At 45.8% G+C, this 17,625-nt stretch overlaps 1 protein-coding gene across 1 annotated transcript in view; it reads right to left on the reverse strand.

Moving 5' to 3' along the window:
* Nucleotides 1-366: 366 nt before the first annotated feature.
* The window catches only part of LOC126959764 (peptidyl-prolyl cis-trans isomerase A-like), a 399,629-nt gene continuing 382,370 nt past the window's right edge, over nucleotides 367-17,625 (reverse strand). Inside the window, exon 2 of the mRNA XM_050799292.1 lies at nucleotides 367-1,131. Within this exon, the coding sequence (XP_050655249.1) occupies nucleotides 589-1,086 (498 nt within the window). The 5' untranslated portion in view covers nucleotides 1,087-1,131 and the 3' untranslated portion in view covers nucleotides 367-588. The remainder of the gene's footprint in view (nucleotides 1,132-17,625) is intronic.

Below are 17,625 nucleotides of genomic sequence, written 5' to 3' on the forward strand. Positions count from 1 at the left end.
CCTGAGTAGCTGAGATTACAGGTGCGTGCCACCACATCTGACTAATTTTTGTATTTTTAGTAGAGATGGGGTTTCACCATGTTGGTCAGGCTGGTCTTGAACTCCTGACCTCATGATCCGCCCACCTCGGCCTCCTAAAGTGCTGAGATTACAGGTGTGAGCCATTGCACTGGGCCCACCATAGACTTTTAATAGGGTGATTGTACTGTATGTAACTGTTACTTAAATGAAGTTAACTTAAAAAAAATAATATAATAAGTACCAAAAAAGATTTTAGGGGTAGGGGAAAGTAATGCATTATATTTAGAAAAAACTCAAAGAATATAAAAGCATACAAAATTTAAAAAATCTCCTCTTTGCCATTTTCTTTTTTTTGTTGTTGTTGTTACTTAGTTTTTATTTCATAATCATAAACTTAACTCTGCAATCCAGCTATGCATGGGAGAGAACAAGGAAAACATGGAACCCAAAGGGAACTGCAGCGAGAGCACAAAGATTCTAGGATACTGCGAGCAAATGGGGTGGAGGGGTGCTCTCCTGAGCTACAGAAGGAATGGTCTGGTGGTTAAGATAAAACACAAGTCAAACTTATTCGAGTTGTCCACAGTCAGCAATGGTGATCTTCTTGCTGGTCTTGTCATTCCTGGACCCAAAGCGCTCCATGGCCTCCACAATATTCATGCCTTCTTTCACTTTGCCAAAGACTACATGATTGCCATCCAACCACTCAGTCTTGGCAGTGCAGATGAAAAACTGGGAACCATTTGTGTTGGGTCCAGCATTTGCCATGGACAAGATGCCAGGACCTGTATGCTTTAGGATGAAGTTCTCATCTTCAAATTTCTCCCCATAGATGGACTTGCCACCAGTGCCATTATGGCGTGTGAAGTCACCACCCTGACACATAAACCCTGGAATAATTCTGTGAAAGCAGGAACCCTTATAACCAAATCCTTTCTCTCCAGTGCTCAGAGCATGAAAATTTTCTGCTGTCTTTGGAACCTTGTCTGCAAACAGCTCGAAGGAGACGCGGCCCAAGGGCTCGCTGTCGACGGCAATGTCGAAGAACACGGTAGGGTTGACCATGGCTAGTAGTACAGGACTTTCCTCGGCGGCAGCGTCTGCAAAGCCCTCTTTGCCATTTTCAATCCTAGTTCTATTAACAGTTTGTAACTATTATTCCAGATTTTTTTTATATAATCATTTATATTTGTGAAAATATGTAAATATGATACCACAGTACATACTGTTTTGTAACCTGCCTCATTCATATTACTTTTCATTCCGGACATCTTTTCCTCTTTTATCAGTAGATTAAAATCTCTCTCATCTCCCACATCAGCACATCTCACTGTCAAGGATGGAATGGGCTTTCCATTATGTTGACCATTTCTGCTTGCCACAGGTCAGCTGGCCGGAGAGGGTCGGCCTGACCGACTAGAACTAGAACAGACATCTTCCAGCGGCTGTCAACGTCCAAAGGACACTGTGTTCCTTGGACCTCTTACCAAACCAGCCAGGTCAGTTTCTCCTCCTGTTTCAAAGCATATTTCCTCTCATCCTCTTGAATTGCCACAGCATTTGACCTGTCATTTCACTACAGGATCTGGGGAGAAAGGGAGGACTGTGTCCTAGAAGAAAATATTTCTATAAATACCGAGCAACTGTTCACACATTATAATTCCTGTTATTTTAATCAATATACTTTGAGCTTAAGCAGTTCTACTGATGCTTGAGAGATCTTTTCAAGGTCACACAAGGGACTGGCAGTGTGAGAAGGGAGAGGGTAAGATGTATTCAGCCAAGACAGCCTGCGCCAGGGGCTGCTATCTCTACCAAGCCCAAAGTAGAATGACAGGAGCATGAAGTTCAACATTGGCAGTTGGAAGTGACAACTGGATTGTGGAAACTTACATGACAGTGTGGGTGGCGTTTGCCCACTCACCCCTAGAAAGAGCACCTCAGTGCTCTAGACACCCAGGTTCTCCTTCACAGACCGCCGCCCTTCTCTCCCCAACATCCCAGAACACCTGTCTTGGTGAAGTACATGGCAGCTTCAGACTGTGCTGATCACATAACGCTCTCAATCCACAAAAGGAATTCACCAGCTGGAGTTCTCCAGATCACTGTTCTACAAACTGGAGTTGGCGAGGAGCTGACAGAACTGGAGAGGTCACAGCCACTATGCTGTGGTTGATCGAAAGGTGTGGTTTGGGATTTCTCAGGGCTTTTCACATTATTTTTCTTTTTTTTTTTGTCATTAGTTATCATTAGTATGTTACCAAAGAGAGACGTGGAAATTATACATGATGAAATATTTTGGAACTTCAGTGGGATGGGTAGGTTCATGTTGATGCTATTTCAATAGTGATTTCTTTCAGTCTACGTACTTTGCAAGAATGTCACCATCTCTAAATAAGAAATAATCCTTGTAGGTCGGGCACAGTGACTCACGCCTGTAATCCCAGCACTTTGGGAGGCCGAGGTGGGTGGATCACCTGAAGTCAGGAGTTCAAGACCAGCCTGACCAACATGGTGAAACCCTGTCTCTACCAAATACAAAACATTAACCGGGCTTGGTGGCACATGCCTGTAATCGCAGCTGCTTGGGAGGCTGAGGCAGGAGAATCGCTTAAACCTAGGACGTGGAGGTTGCAGTGAGCTGAGATTGTGCCATTATACTCCAGCTTGGGTAACAAGAGTGAAATTCTGTCTCAAAATAATAATAATAATAATAATAATAATAATATAATAATAATAATCCCTGTCATCTAGAACTACTTTGGTAGGGCCCTTCACATTCTAAAATTCTTTGCTATGTTTCTAATCAAAGGCAGCAGTGCCATGGTTAAGAGCACATGCACTTCAGTGTCAGAAACTTGGGCTCAGGTCCTGGTTCTGCCACCTACTTGCCAAGTGTTGTTGGACAAGTTACTTGACTTTGCCCGACCTGTTTCTTCATCTTTGCTGGGCTGCTGGGAGGTTTCTGTGGTATGATGCAGGACACAGCACAGCACTTGGGACCTGGAAGGTGCTTAGTACCATGGCTATCATTGTTACTATTATTAAGAAATTTATTGAGGCTCGGTGTGATAGCTCACATCTGTAATCCCGGCACTTTGGGAGGATCACTAGAGCCCAGCCTAATTCGATACCAGCCTGGGCAACATAGTGAGAACCCCCATCTCTAAAAATAAAAGTAAAATAAAATGTGGGTGCTGTGGGTCATGCCTGTAATCCCAGCACTTTGGGAGGCTGAGGCAACTGGATCACTTGAGGTCAGAAGTTGGAGAGCAGCCTGACCGACGTGGTGAAACCCTGTCTCTACTAAACATACAAAAAATTAGCCACGCCTGGTGGCACATGCCTGTAATCCCAGCTACCTAGGAGGCTGAGGCAGGAGAATTGCTTGAACCTGGGAGTTGGAGGTTGCAGTGAGCCGAGATTGCGCCACTGCACTCCAGCCTTGGCAACAAAGCGAGACTCAGTTACAAAAAGAAAAGAAGAAATAAGTCACTTAACATCTCTGGGTTAAGAAAGGTGCAGTGGCTCATGCCTGTAATGCCAGCACTTTGGGAGGCTGAGGCAGGTGGATGGCTTGAATCGAGGAGTTTGAGACCAGCCTGGGCAACATGGCAAAACCCTATCTCTACGAAAAATACAAAAATTAGCTTGGTGTGCTGGTGCATGCCTCTAGTCCCAGCTACATGGGAGGCTGAGATGGGAGGATCTCTTGAGCCTGGTAGGCAGAAGTTGCAGTGAGCTGAGATCACGCTGCTGCATTCAAGCCTAGGCAGCAGAGTAAGACTCAAAAACAAAAACAAAAATAGATAAATCTCTGTGTTGTATTAATGTTAAGCTATTGTTTATTGAGTACTCACTATTTGCCTGGCACTGTGCTCTCATCATCATTCATCCAATCCTTAAAACACCCCATGTGTAAATGTTCTGCAATCAGCAGGTCTCTGCAAACCTACCCTCAAAGACTGAGGAAGCTGAAAGGCCATAGAAAGAGCCTAACAAATCCAGTTTCTCAGAAAGAAACATTTAGTAGAAACTTATGAACAGAAGCCAAGTCTCGGGATGGTGGATCCCCTCAAGGTTATCCCCCAGATCCAGGGCTTATCTACCATAGAGAATTTGCTTCAGGGCATGATATGGTTTGGATTTGTGTCGTGGCCTCTCATGTCAAATTGTAATCCCCAATGCTGGAAGAGGGGCCTGGTGGGAGGTGATTGGATCATGAGGATCATGAAGACAGACTTCTCCCTTGCTGTTCTGGTGATAGTGAGTTCTCACGAGATCTGGTTGTTTAAAAATGTGTAGCACCTCCCCCTTCTGTCTGTTCCTCCTTCTACCGCCATGTAAGACATGCTTGCTTCCCCTTTGCCTTCCATGGTGATTGTAAGTTTCCTTGAGGCCTCCCCAGCCACGCTTCAGGTACAGCCTGCAGAACCATGAGTCAATCAAACCTCTTTTCTTTGTAAATTACCCTGTCTCAGGTAGTTCTTTACAGCAATGCGAGAATGGACAGAATTTTTTTTTTTTTTTTTTTTTTTTTTTTTTGAGACAGAGTCTTGCTCTGTCACCCAGGCTAGAGTGCAGTGGCACGATCTCGACTCACTGCAACCTCCACCTCCCAGGTTCAAGCAATTCTCCTGCCTCAGCCTCCCGAGTACCTGGGACTACAGGCGCCCGCCACCACGCCCAGCTAATTTTTTGTATTTTTAGTGGAGACGGGGTTTCACTGTGTTAGCCAGGATGGTCTTGATCTCCTGACCTCGTGATCCACCTGCCTCGGCCTCCCAAAGTGCTGGGATTACAGGCGTGAGCCACCGCGCCTGGCTTTTTTCTTTTTCTTTTCTTTTTTTTTTTTTTGGAGACCGAATCTCTCTCTGTCACCCAGGCTAGAGTGCAATGGCATGATCTCGGCTCACTGCAACCTCCACCTTCCGGTTTCAAGTGAGTCTTCTGCCTCAGTTTCCTGAGTAGCTGGGACTACAGGCGCCCACCACCACGCCCTGCTAATTTTGTATTTTTAGTAGAGATGAGGTTTCACCATATTGGCCAGGCTGGTCTCGAACTCCTGACCTTGTGATCTGCCTGTCTCTGCCTCCCAAAGTGCTGGGATTACAGGTGTGAGCCACCATGCCCGGCTGGGGCAGGATTTATGGTAAGTATGTGTTTATGCCTAAGGACGGGCTTTTTGTTTTTTTGTTTTGTTTTTTGGAGATGGAGTCTCGCTCTATCACCCAGGCTAGAGTGCAATGGCGCAATCTCAGCTCACTGCAACCTCCGCCTCCTGGGTTCGAGCAATTCTCCCTGCCTCCCAAGTAGCGGATTACAGGCACACGCCACCACACCCAGCTTTTTTGTATTTTCAGTAGAGACAGGGTTTCACCATGTTGGCCAGGCTGGTCTCGAACTCCCAACTTCAGGTGATCTGCTCACCTTGGCCTCCCAAAGTGCTGGGATTACAGGTGTGAGCCACCACACCCATCCAAGGAAAGGATTTATAGTTAGTACATGAAAGGAAAAATCTTAGAGGCATTCCCAGAACTAGGGTTAATCAGAAGTCAATATGGCAGATTAGCATCCATGATGGAGTTCCTTTAGTCCCCACAGTAAGTATCACTTATGCACAGAGAAACATAGGCACAGAGTTAATCATCTTGTCCAAGGTCACATAGCCCATGAGCAGTGGAGTCAGGACTGCAGCAGTGATCTATTTTAGCGGATACAAGGGATGAGACTATGTGATCTCCAGGGTCCCTGTCAGTGACAAGCAACGTCTGTGGATGTTAAGGTTCCAAGGTTTTCTGAAGCACTCAACATTATCTCCCTAAAATTATGCCTCCGTGTGAAGGTGAGAATGGACCCACATCAATGCAAAAAGTGAAGAGGGAGTCTGTATCTTGGCACAAGACTTTCAGTCCTTCTCAAACTGGGAAGGGATGGTCATTCCACCCCACTTTCTCACATATAGTTAGATTGACAAGAGGCTTTCTTCCCAGAATATCTCTGAAGATATGTAATTTATGGCATGGTTCTGAGGAAGCTAGTAAGGCCAAGAGCCCAGGACTGCGCCTAGAAGAGAAGCCCCGTGAGAGAGCAGCAGCAGAAGGGCTCAGGGCTGCCTAGCAGAAAGCCTTAGTTCTGCCCAGTGTTCTTGGCCCAGTTCTTGTGTGCAAGGAAAAGCAGGAGGTGCAATCTGAAGAGTGTTAGTAACTAGCAACTATCAGTAGCTAAAGGCCAGTACGCTGGCATAGGGGACATGTTATAAGGGTTTATTGTCTGGATTCCAACATACCTGGATTTTAGGGGTTGACGGAACTGTTCTGTATCCTCATTGTGCTAGTTTGCATAACTGTATTTGTTTGTCAAAACTGGCAGAGCTGCACCCTAAATTTTACTTTATGTAAATTATGCCCCAATTAAAAGAAAACTAAAGCAAAGTCCTGCCACATATCTGCTCTCATTTTATCTCCATATTTCTATCACCTAGGGCAGATTCTCTGCTTTGTGCTGGGGGAGGGTAAGGCTGGTGGAGGGGAGTGGACTCCAGTGGCTTTGGGACCCTGGACCCTTGCCTGCAGCTATTTCCATTCTGATTTGGTGAAACCTCCAAGACTTTAGCCCCTGCAGTCACTTCTCTCTCCCATCCTCTCTTTCCCATGAATATCCAATGTTTTAAGTCGTCAGTCTAAATAACACCAATAATTGATAAATTAATTTGTTAACTAAAAGTTTGGGCTGGGTGCAGTGTGGCTCACACCTGTAATCCCAGCACTTTGGGAGGCTGAAGTGGGTGGATTCCTTAAGCCCAGAAGTTCAAGAGACCAGTGTGGGCAACATAGCAAAACCCCATCTCTATAAAAAATTTAAAAATTAGCTGGACGTGGTGGCGCATGCCTGTAGTCCCAGCCACTCAAGAAGCTGAGGTGAAAGGATCGCTTGAGCCCAGGAGGTGGGAGAGTGAGATCCTGTCTCAAAGAAAAAAAAAAAAAGGTTTGGCAATGGGTGTCTGAATTTTGCAAAGCTTCAGAGAGCCACCTCCTTTCAAAGTCCCAACTTTTGTCACAGGGAGGAGACAAGGAATACCTGTTTGGAGGAACCAACTGCCCCAGGGATGTTCCTCCAAAATAAAAGGAACTTGGAGTTTGTAAGCAAAATATTCTTGCTTTGATAAGATTCTTTGCTTGACCATACCTTTTTCAGGCTTCTGAATTGTCTGTTAGGCCCATCTGTGCACTTCCTTGTAAAATCTGGTTTTAGCAAAGAACCCTAAGTCCATTTATCAAGAAGGTCCTATCCTTGATATCATCTTCAGTATCTGATCAGGTTCCTCATCCTCCATTATCCCCCAGGCAATGTTTAATCATCCTGGCCTATCTTCAGCAAGAATCCTATTAGGAATGTTTGGCCAGAATCACCCTTACCCCTGATGTTTCCTCTTGGTAATTTTCTACCCACTGATCTCTATAGTGCTCCTTGGCTACAAACTCCCATTGAGCCCAATCTCTTTACCCCTCTGCAAGACCCCGTTGCAGTGGTCCCTATACTTGGTGGTCCTGAATAAAGTCTTCCTTACCATGCTTTAACAAGTGTTATTGAATAATTTTTTTCTGTTAACACTTCTAAACTGTCTCTTGAACTACATTTTGCCATTTGGAGAGCATCAGAATGGAGACCCTGATCGAATTATATTTTAAACAGAAGTTATTGTTCCAGGCTGGGCACAGTAGCTCACACCTTTAATCCCAGCACTTTGGGAGGCTGAGGCGGGCGGATCACCTGAGGTGAGGAGTTTCAAGACCAGCCTGGCCAACATGGTGAAACCCTGTCTCTACTAAAAATACAAAAAATTTGCTGGGCGTAGTGGTACACGCCTGTAGTCCCAACTACTTGGGAGACTGAGGCAAGAGAATCGCTTGAACCCGGGAGGCCGAGGTTGCAGTGAGCTGAGATCGTGCCATTTTACTCTGGCCTGGGCAAGAAGAGTGAAATTCCATCTCAAAAAAAAAAAGTTATAGTTCCATTCAACCTCAAACATCTTCATTAAAGATCTGTGATTTTTTGTTTGTTTGCTTTGTAAGTTGGGCTTTGACTATAGGATGGGACATACTATAATGGGTGCAATATTATTCCATTATATTAAAATTTCTCCTGTATCATATAAAATCTGTTGTATATTATTAACAGTAGCCAAAGCGATCAATCAATCAACTTCCATCAACAAACTTACAATGCATATTAGGCAACTAACCCTGGTGTTAACAAAATATCCTCTGCTGGCTCTTTCTTACAAAAACTATGAACAAATGCCTTTGGTTTTCTGACAAAGGAGTCAAATTAATTCAAGGACTTCAAGTAAGGTACAGACTAAGCACAGATCAGCCCTTGACATTAATCTCCTCTCCACCATGACCCCGAAGTCCTCAGGATTGTCTAAACACATTTGGAGAATAATTCAAAGCTAGGCATTAATAGCAGGGACTGCCCTGCCAAGCACACTGTGTGGAACAGGACCTGAACCAACAGCTTCTTTGTTATCCATCAACCCTGGGATGGGTTGCTCTTACCTCCAGGTAGGGAAGCTCTTCTTAGCTCCCTAGCAAATGTGAAACAATCTTCATGATTTGTTTCCAGGCACTTCTAGGTGTGAATTAACATTTATGCAGTCTGTAAAATATGATGAAATTAAACATTTGTGAGGTTCAGTCCCCCAGTATTTATGGTCTTAGAACATTCAGGAGGCTATATGACAAAATACCATAAACTAGGTGGCATATAAACAACAAACATTTATTTCTTACAGCTCTGGAGGCTGAGAAGTCTAAGATCAAGGCACCAACAGATTCAGTATCTGGTGACAACCCAGTCCTCATGGACACCACCTTCTCACTGCATCCTCACATAGTGGAAAGGGCAGATGTGCCTCTTTTATTATTCTTTTTTATTTTACTTTTTTTTTATACAGACAGGGTCTTGCTCTGTCACCCAGGCTGGTCTCAAACTCCTGGGCTCAAGCAATCTTCCCACGTTGGCCTCCCAAAGTGCTGGGATTACAGACATGAGCCACCGGCCCTGGCTCCTTGTGCCTCCTTCATAAGGGCATTTATCCCATCTATGAGGACTCTGCCCTCCTGACCTAATTATCTCCCAAAAGGCCCCACCTTGTAATACCATTGTATCATTGCTTGGGGGAATAGGATTTCAACATACGAACTTTGGAGAAACACAAACATTTAGACTATAGAATATTGTGTGCCTACCATGTGCCAGGTACCATGCTAGGTGCCAGGGATATGACTAGAAACAAAATGGACAAGGTCTCTGGCCTCATAAAGCTCATTGTGGTCTAATAGGGCAGTAGCCAATAAATAAACACACACCAAATAATAATCAATGTCAGCTGGGTGACTCATGCCTGTAATCCCAGCACTTTGGGAGGCCAAGGCGGGCGGATCACGAGGTCAGGAGATCGAGACCATCCTGGCCAACATGGTGAAACCCCCATCTCGACTAAAAATATAAAAAATTAGCCAGGTGTGGTGGCACGTGCCTGTAGTCTCAGTTACTCGGGAGGCCGAGGCAGGGGAATTGCTTGAACCCGGGAGCTGGAGGTTGCAGTGAGCCAAGATCGCACCAGTGCACTCCAGCCTGGCCTGGTGACACAGCAAGACTCTATCTCAAAAAAAAAGAAACAAAAAACAAAACAAAACTATGGAAATAAATGCAGCCTACCTGACAAGGTAAGAAGGCCTCTCGGAGCAGCTAAAAGTGAGCAGACCACTCCAAAGCCGGGGTGACAAGCATCCAGCCAGGGGGAACTGCAAGCACAACGACCCTGACTGGAAGGAGGTGAAGGGAGGCCAGGTGAGACCTGGGGGGTAGTGATGAGGTAGGGGCGGTGACAGCTGAGGGCAGAGAGGTAGGCAGGGGCCAGATCACACAGGATCTCACAGGCTGGTAAAAAGGTGATGTCAAGGTCACTGAAAGTTAAGCACAGAGCAACATGATCTGATTTACCTTTGTAAACAATCATGCTGGCTGTTTGAGTGGAGAACAGATTAAAACAGGAGAAAGTACAGAAGTAGGAAGCCAACTTTTTATTAATTCAAAAACTTTTTACTAAATGCCTACTACACGCTGGGCTCCTTGACTAATATGAGACGGTAGAAAAGGAAGAAAATGAATAAAGAGAGTGAGCTCTGTTCTGGAGGGAAAGCCAACAGGACCTGCTCATGGTGAGAATTCAGGCACCCTGCAGAGAGAGAAAAGCAGAATCTAACTCCCAGGTTTCTGGTTTTGGTAACTGACAGGATGGTGGCACCATCTTGGGAAAAAGGTAGAAAACCAGGTTGGGGAGGGGTGGGAGGACTCAAGAGCTGTTTGAGGGCCAGGTGCAGTGGCCCACGCCTGTAATTCCAGCACTTTGGGAGTAGAGACCAGACTGAGCCATATGGGTAAGACTTGTCTCTTTAAAAAAAAAAAAAAAAAAAAAAAAGTTGTTTTGAAGAGGTAAGTCTGAGGTGTGAGGTGCTTAGTTGACACCTAACAGGAGATACCAAGTGCTATGAATGAATGGAGGGCTTCAAGGAAGATCTGAGCTAGAAGACCATCAACATATACATGACAGTGGACATGAACATCTAGAGGAAAGAACTGAACCCCAAATATCTCCAGCAAGCAATCAGGTAGAAGAGTCAGCAAATGTGACAGTGAGATGAGAGTGAAACCACTGAGTGCAGAGCATTGTATACCTGAATACACACACCCCAGGATGCAGAGGGAGCTATCTTTGAGGAGCTTACAGTCAATCTACTGCAGGAGAGAGACATACAAACAGGAAGTCACAAAACAAAAAGAGTCCTATGAGAAGGAACACACCAGGTGCAATGGGAACAATAGATGGGCACCTAATGCAGCCTTGGAGAATCCAGGAGGAATTCCAGGAAGAGGTGATGGATAAGCCCCAAAGATGAGAAGAAGATGGAGATAAGTGGGAGGAGTTTGGGGGAGATAACACTCAAGGCAGAGAGCGCAGCATGTGGAAATTCCTGGAAGCAAAAGAAGACATGGTCCTTTTGGGGAAAGGCAAGAAATTCTGCATGACTGGAGTGTGGAAGATGAGAGAGCAGGAACTGAAAGAAGAGGCTGGCACCGGGGCCAAATCATGGAGGGCCTTAAGTGCCAGACTAAGGAGGCCAGGCTTATCCCCAGGCCACTGGGAGGGAGTGAAACATTTTATCGACTTGGTGAAGATACTTCATTCTGCACAGATCACTCTGGCTGCTGGTGAAGGATGGCAGGTGGCATGGAGACTCACCAGGGAGCTGTGGCCCATGAGAGATGGTGGAGGCCTGAATGAGGCGGGACCTGCAGTGGAAACGAGGGGTGTGAAAGGCCTGGGACATAGCAGGCTTCCTGAGTGACTAGATGAGGGATTGGTAGGTGAGGGAGGGATGTTGAGGTTGAAGAGGGCCAATAGATAGCATCCAGGCCTCCTACCCTGAATTTGGAACCAGTTCAGACAGAGACACAATCAGACAGATGGAGATAAAAGTGGTAGCTTCATTATTGATAAGGCTTAATTGGAGAACAAGGTTCAGCCTGTGTAGCTTCTCTGACATTTCTTTCTTTATTATTTATTTTATTTTAATTAATTAATTTATTTTTTGACATGGAGTCTCGCTCTGTTGCCCAGGCTGCAGTACAGTGGCACAATGTCGGCTCACTGCAAACTCTGCCTCCCAGGTTCACATCATTCTCCTGCCTCAGCCTCCCAAGTAGCTGGGACTACAGACATGCGCCACTATGCCTGGCTAATTTTTGTATTTTTAGTAGAGACAGGGTTTCTCCATGTTGGTTAGGCAGTCTCCAACTCCTGACCTCAGGTGATCCACCTGACTCGGCCTTCCAAAGTGCTGGGATTACAGGTGTGAGCCACCACTCCTGGCCGTCTTTGTTTTTGTTTTGAGGCAGGGTCTCACTATGTTGCCCAGGCTGGCCTTGAACTCCTAGGCTCAAACTATCCTCTTGCCTCAGCCAAGTAGCTGGGACTACAGGTGTATACCACTGCGCCCAGCCTCCTTAATATTTCTTGAATTAACTGTACCCACACAGTCATAGCAAAACTAGGCAAACATAAGCCTCCTCCCCAAGGACAGCTCTCTACAGCTCAGGGAGAGAGGGCTGAGCCACATGGGACCAGTTTCTCCTTGCAACTCACCAAGTTGATGATTTAGTCACTCACCCACCAATGGGAAATGAAGGAGAGGGCAGAGAGGCCAGAAGTATTCCTCCCATATTTTCCCTTTCCTATAGAGGGGGTTGGAAGTTCTCAGCCTTCTCTAAAAATGTGAGAAGAGGAGGAAAGGGTCCCTCACTGTGCTTAGAGATCTTCCATTTGGCCTTCTGGATCCAACCACTCTGGGCCATGGGTCTAAGTTCTTGTTCTCGGGCTCTCTCTATACACACAGTCTCCAACCCCCCAGTTCTGGTCACCACTCTGTCCCCTCTCCCCTGTAGACCTCGGGGTGAGAACAGACTCCCAGTGGTACTGTGCAATCCCTTGCAGTTTCTTTAGAGCCTGCCCACGTATTTGCAAACAACCTCTTTATTAAAAACTCAAATGATCCTAATTTGAGAGTGTCAGCTGGTTCCTGTGGGGAACCTTGGCAGTCACACCCCTTCCCCCAAATAAAGAGAAAGCAAGCACAACTGACATGGGAAATGATTAGGACTGTCTTCCTAAGGGTTATGGCTTGAGAAGTTTGCTGCTCAGGAAAGATAGTGGGCTTACTGAGATAGCAGTTGTCTTTTAATAGCCCTACTATTTGGGTGAGAATGATGCTACTCAGTTAAAAAAAAATCATTGAAAATCCCACCTCTCGGAAACAAACATTATTAAAATGTTTTCTCTTTGTGTGTGTGTGTGTGCGTGTGTGTGTGGAGATGAAGGTCTCGTTATGTTGCCCAGGCTGATTTCTAAGTCCTAGTCTCAAGCAATCTTCCCACCTCAGCCTCCAAAGTGCTGGGATTATAGGCGTGAGCTACTATGCCCAACCAGCTATTAAAGTTTTTGATTAATACTATTCTACATATTTCTCTACACATATATGCTCCTACAGATATACTCGATTTTACATGAATGAGTCATACTCTAAATGCTGTATCAAAACCTGCTTTTGGCACAAATGTTCTCAGGATCTCCTGAGGGCTGTGTCACAGGAAATAAAAAAAAGAAAGGAAAAAAAGAAAACCTTGCTTTCTCTCCCTCATCCATAAGCTTGTGTTTTGAATTTCCTGTGGAATAATTCAAGTAGATGTGTCCAGAAGTAAATTGCATATAACAATCTAGAACTAAAAAGAGAGGTGTGGTCTTGGGGTCACCATCAGAGCTGGTCACCAAAGCCTCAGGAGGTAGAGGATCCTAGCAGGCAAAGGGTGGAAGGCAGAGAGGCAAGTGCCAACCACAAAGTCCCTGGAACACAAACAGTGATGGTGGGAAGGAGAAAAGCACAGCAATTCTTGGTCTTCAAGAGAGCAGTGGCCAACAGTGTAGATGGCCAACATTAGGTCAAATAAGATGAAGGCTTTAGATTTGGCAATAAAGTAGTAGCTAGTGGCCTGGAAAAGAGTGATTTTAGTCAAGTGGTAGTGTGGGAGCTAAACTGTAAAAGAGCTAAAGAGATAACGGAAGGAATCCACCCGCTCACACCACCACTACTCCACTCCCTCTTCATCACAGCTCTCAGACTCCAATGTGCATATGAATTACCTGGGCATAATGTTATCATGTAGATCTGATTTAGTAGGTCTGGGTGGGGCCTGAGGCTCTGAATTTCTTACCAGCTTCTTTGTGATATGTTTGCAGTTTAGCCCTGATAAGCTCACCTGGGGCTTTACCAAAGATACTCAAGTGTGGATGAAAATGAGTTCTTGGGGTCCTAGATGCACATCACAGAAACACTGAAAAGGAACACTAGGAACTTCTCAGCTGCCTCATTCTTTGCTGTGTGTATGTGCCTCACTCATGAAAATCTCTATATTTGGGTCATTTTAAAGTTAACCTTTTTTTTTTTTTTTTTTTTTTTTTTTTTTTTTGAGTCTGAGTCTCACTCTATTGCCCAGGCTCACTGCAACCTCCACCTCCCAGGTTCAAGTGATTCTCCTGCCTCAGCCTCCTGAGTAGCTGGGATTAAAGGCATGTGTCACCACACTCAGCTAATTTTTGTATTTTTAGTAGAGAAGGGATTTCCCCATGTGATTCTCCCACCCTGGCATCCCAAAGTGCTAGGATTATAGGAGTGAGCCACTGTGCCTAGCCTAAAAGTTTCTTAAATCCTAAATGTATGAGACTTTTCTAGTTAACTTTTTGTTATTTTTCTACTTTAATTGCACTAGGTCCAAGAATACACTACTATTACAGTCCTTTAAAACTTGTTGAGATTTGGCCGGGCGGGGTGGCTCACGCCTATAATCCCAGCACTTTGGGAGGCTGAGGCAGGCAGATCACCTGAGGTTGGGAGTTTGAGACCAGCCTGACCAACATGGAGACACTCTATCTCTACAAAAAATACAACTTTAGCAGGGCGTGGTGGCTCATGCCTGTAATCCCAGCTACTTGGAAGGCTAAGGCAGGAGAATCGCTTGAACCCGGGAGACGGAGGTTGTGGTCAGCCGAGATCACACCATTGCACTCCAGCCTGGGCAACGAGAGCAAAACTTCGTCTCAAAAAAATAAAAAACTTGTTGAGATTTGCCTTATAGCTAAGTACATGGTCAATTTTTGTAAATGTTCCATGAATGCTTGAAGACAACATATTCTACAACTGTTGGGTGCAGTCTTATGTTTATTAGGTCAAATTTGTTAACCAGGTTGACAGGTCTTCATATTCTATTGATTACTAAAAGGAGATGTGTTAAAATCTCCAGTCTCTCTACCAGGAAAACTTCCTCACCTCAGTCCACCTTATTCACGATAAGCAAAATGTTACCTGGTCTTCGCAGACCCAGCCCTTACCCTAATAAAAGTCAACCTAAGAAGACTTCCTTGATCACCAACACCTCCCTAACCCCACCTCATACCTGGCACTCCTTCTCCCTCCTCTGAGCTCTTACAGCATTTGCTGTCTGTACAAACAATTTGACACTTACCTAATTTGTCTTCATCACAATTATTTGAGTTGATAATTTACTCCTGTCAGGTTTTAAATTCCACGTGGGTAAAGATTATCTTATTTTTCTTTTATAAGTTTTATTGAAACATAATTATTGACATACTATAAAATTCACGCTTTAAAAGCATACAATTCAGTGGGAGACTATCTTATTTATTCTGGCATCGTCTATAGCTGTGGTTCCCAGTCTTGGGTGCACACTGGAATTACCAGAAGGGCTTTAAAAAATAACCTTCAGTCTGGGGAAAAAAAAAAAATCCTTCAGTCTGGATCTCACCTCCAGAGGTTCTGGCTTAACTGGTTTGGGGTGTGGCCTGGGGGGATGGGACTTTTTAAAGCCCCTAGGATGATTTTAACTTGTAGCCGGGGTTGCCCTAGAGTGCTCTGTTCATAGCAGGCACCCAACAACTGTTTGTTGTAATCATCAATTAGCTTTAACTTCTAGAATCCAGTTAATTAACTCACTCAAGAGTGGACATCTGTCTCCCCAATAGCCCAACAGCTCTTACCACAGAATGGTCGGCTTATATCTGTCTCCCCAACGCAGCAGGAAAGTAACCCTATGAGACAAAAGCATGTAGAAAAGGTAAGTTCACTTGCAAAGATGTGCACACTTCAGTAGGACTAGATCACGGAATAAGAAATACAACAGATATTAGACCGTGCGTGGTGGCTCACGCCTATAATCCCAGCACTTTGAGAGGCCGAGGCCAGTGGATCACGAGGTCCTAAGTTTTGAGACCAGCCTGGCCAATATGGTGAAACCCTGTCTCTACTAAAAAACAAAAATTAGCCGGGCGCGGTGGAGGGCGCCTGTAATCCCGGCTACTCGGGAGGCTGAGGCAGGAGAATCGCCTGAACCCGGGAGGCAGAGGTCGCAGTGAGCCAAGGTCGCGCCCCTGCACTCTAGCCTGGGCAACAAAGCAAGACTCCGTCAGAAAGAAAGAGAAAGAAGGAGAGGAGAGAAGGAGAGAAGGAAAGGAAGGAAGGAAGGGAGGAAGGGAGGAAGGGAGGAAGGGAGGAAGGGAGGGAGGGAGGGAGGGAGGGAAAGACAACAGATATTAAAGGAAAAAAATGTAAAGGAAAAATTACCACATTTACATTTGTCTTTTCAGCATGGATGACACTCTCACGTTGAAGAATGCATGTCACAAGAATTGTGTGTGACATATCCCCAAATTTCCACATTCAAAAGTCAGGGATAATACGGTTTTCATCCGGGAATCAGTAACTCATGGGAAAAGCTCAAGATGTCATTCATTTTGGAGACCAGATGTAAAGGAGTAGTATGGGTACTTTGTCTCAAGGTGGAAAGTGCCTTTCTTATGTTTTTTTCCTTCCCATGGGACTTGTTGCATACTCTTAAAATGGCGGCAGGGCAGACACGTTTGCTTGCACAGCTGTGAGCTACATGCATAAAAGCAGGGATGGTTTTGGCCTAAGGCAGGGATGGTTTTGGTCTTATCCGTTATGGCATCCCCTTGTGGCACATGTTAGGTGTTCAAAAAATATTGGTGGAATGGATGTGATTACACTTCATGCCACAGTATATAAATATGATTTTAACTGGACAGGGAACTGCACAAGTTTCCCATATTGATCCTTTTTGCGATCTTAATTATGGTACTCTGAGCTGGGATACTGCCTAAACTGCCTGGGCTACAACAAACTCTAAAGGGCTTTTACTTTCACGTCCACAGTGGTTGAGGGTTCGCGTTCTGTGAATGCTGGAACCTCACGCGAGTAGCTGAGTAGCGAGGATGGTCACTCCCGGATAAATGAATACAGGATTCTCGCGGCTGGGAGCGGTCGCCCGGCGAGGTCGGTCATCCTGCCTGTCCGGTAACACCACGAAACACCTGCCACTGATACCTCCCCACCAGCTCCCGAGGGTTCGCGCCAGCATCCCGAGCCGCACCCCCTGTTCCGCCGCAGCCGGATTCCCTCCAGGGCGGGTTACGCCCCTAGGCGCAAAACAGAACCACTTCGCATCAAGAAGACAAAGTATAACCAGTCACACCAAAAAGAGGCAGCATTATTTAGACAGCCGGCTACTCCCCCAGAGACTCCACCCAGTCCCCTGGGCCCGGCGTTCAGCGCGCCGACGGTGCCCGGCTCCAGGAGCTCCAGCTCCCTCCACGTGTCCTGTCTTCCCAGCAGCCTCCTCTGCCGCCTCTGGAGGAAAATCTCCTGACAACTCGCGGTCTGCGGACTACGACTCCCAGGAGGCGCCGCGCCGCGGCTCTCCCCGCCCCCTTTCCGGGACGCGCAGGCGCCCTGGGCTCCGTCTACCAGCCTGGCTGGCGACGCCTGGATGCGGTTTCTTCTGGGATTTGTAGTTTTTCTGGAGTTACCCGGCCGTCTGTCAAAGGGACAAAAACTACAAGTCTCGGCTGCCCCAGCGCTGCGAGCCTGGTCACGTGGCGGGGGCCGACCG

The sequence above is a fragment of the Macaca thibetana genome, chromosome 7 (assembly GCF_024542745.1).
Source record: "Macaca thibetana thibetana isolate TM-01 chromosome 7, ASM2454274v1, whole genome shotgun sequence".
Lineage (NCBI taxonomy): Eukaryota > Metazoa > Chordata > Mammalia > Primates > Cercopithecidae > Macaca > Macaca thibetana.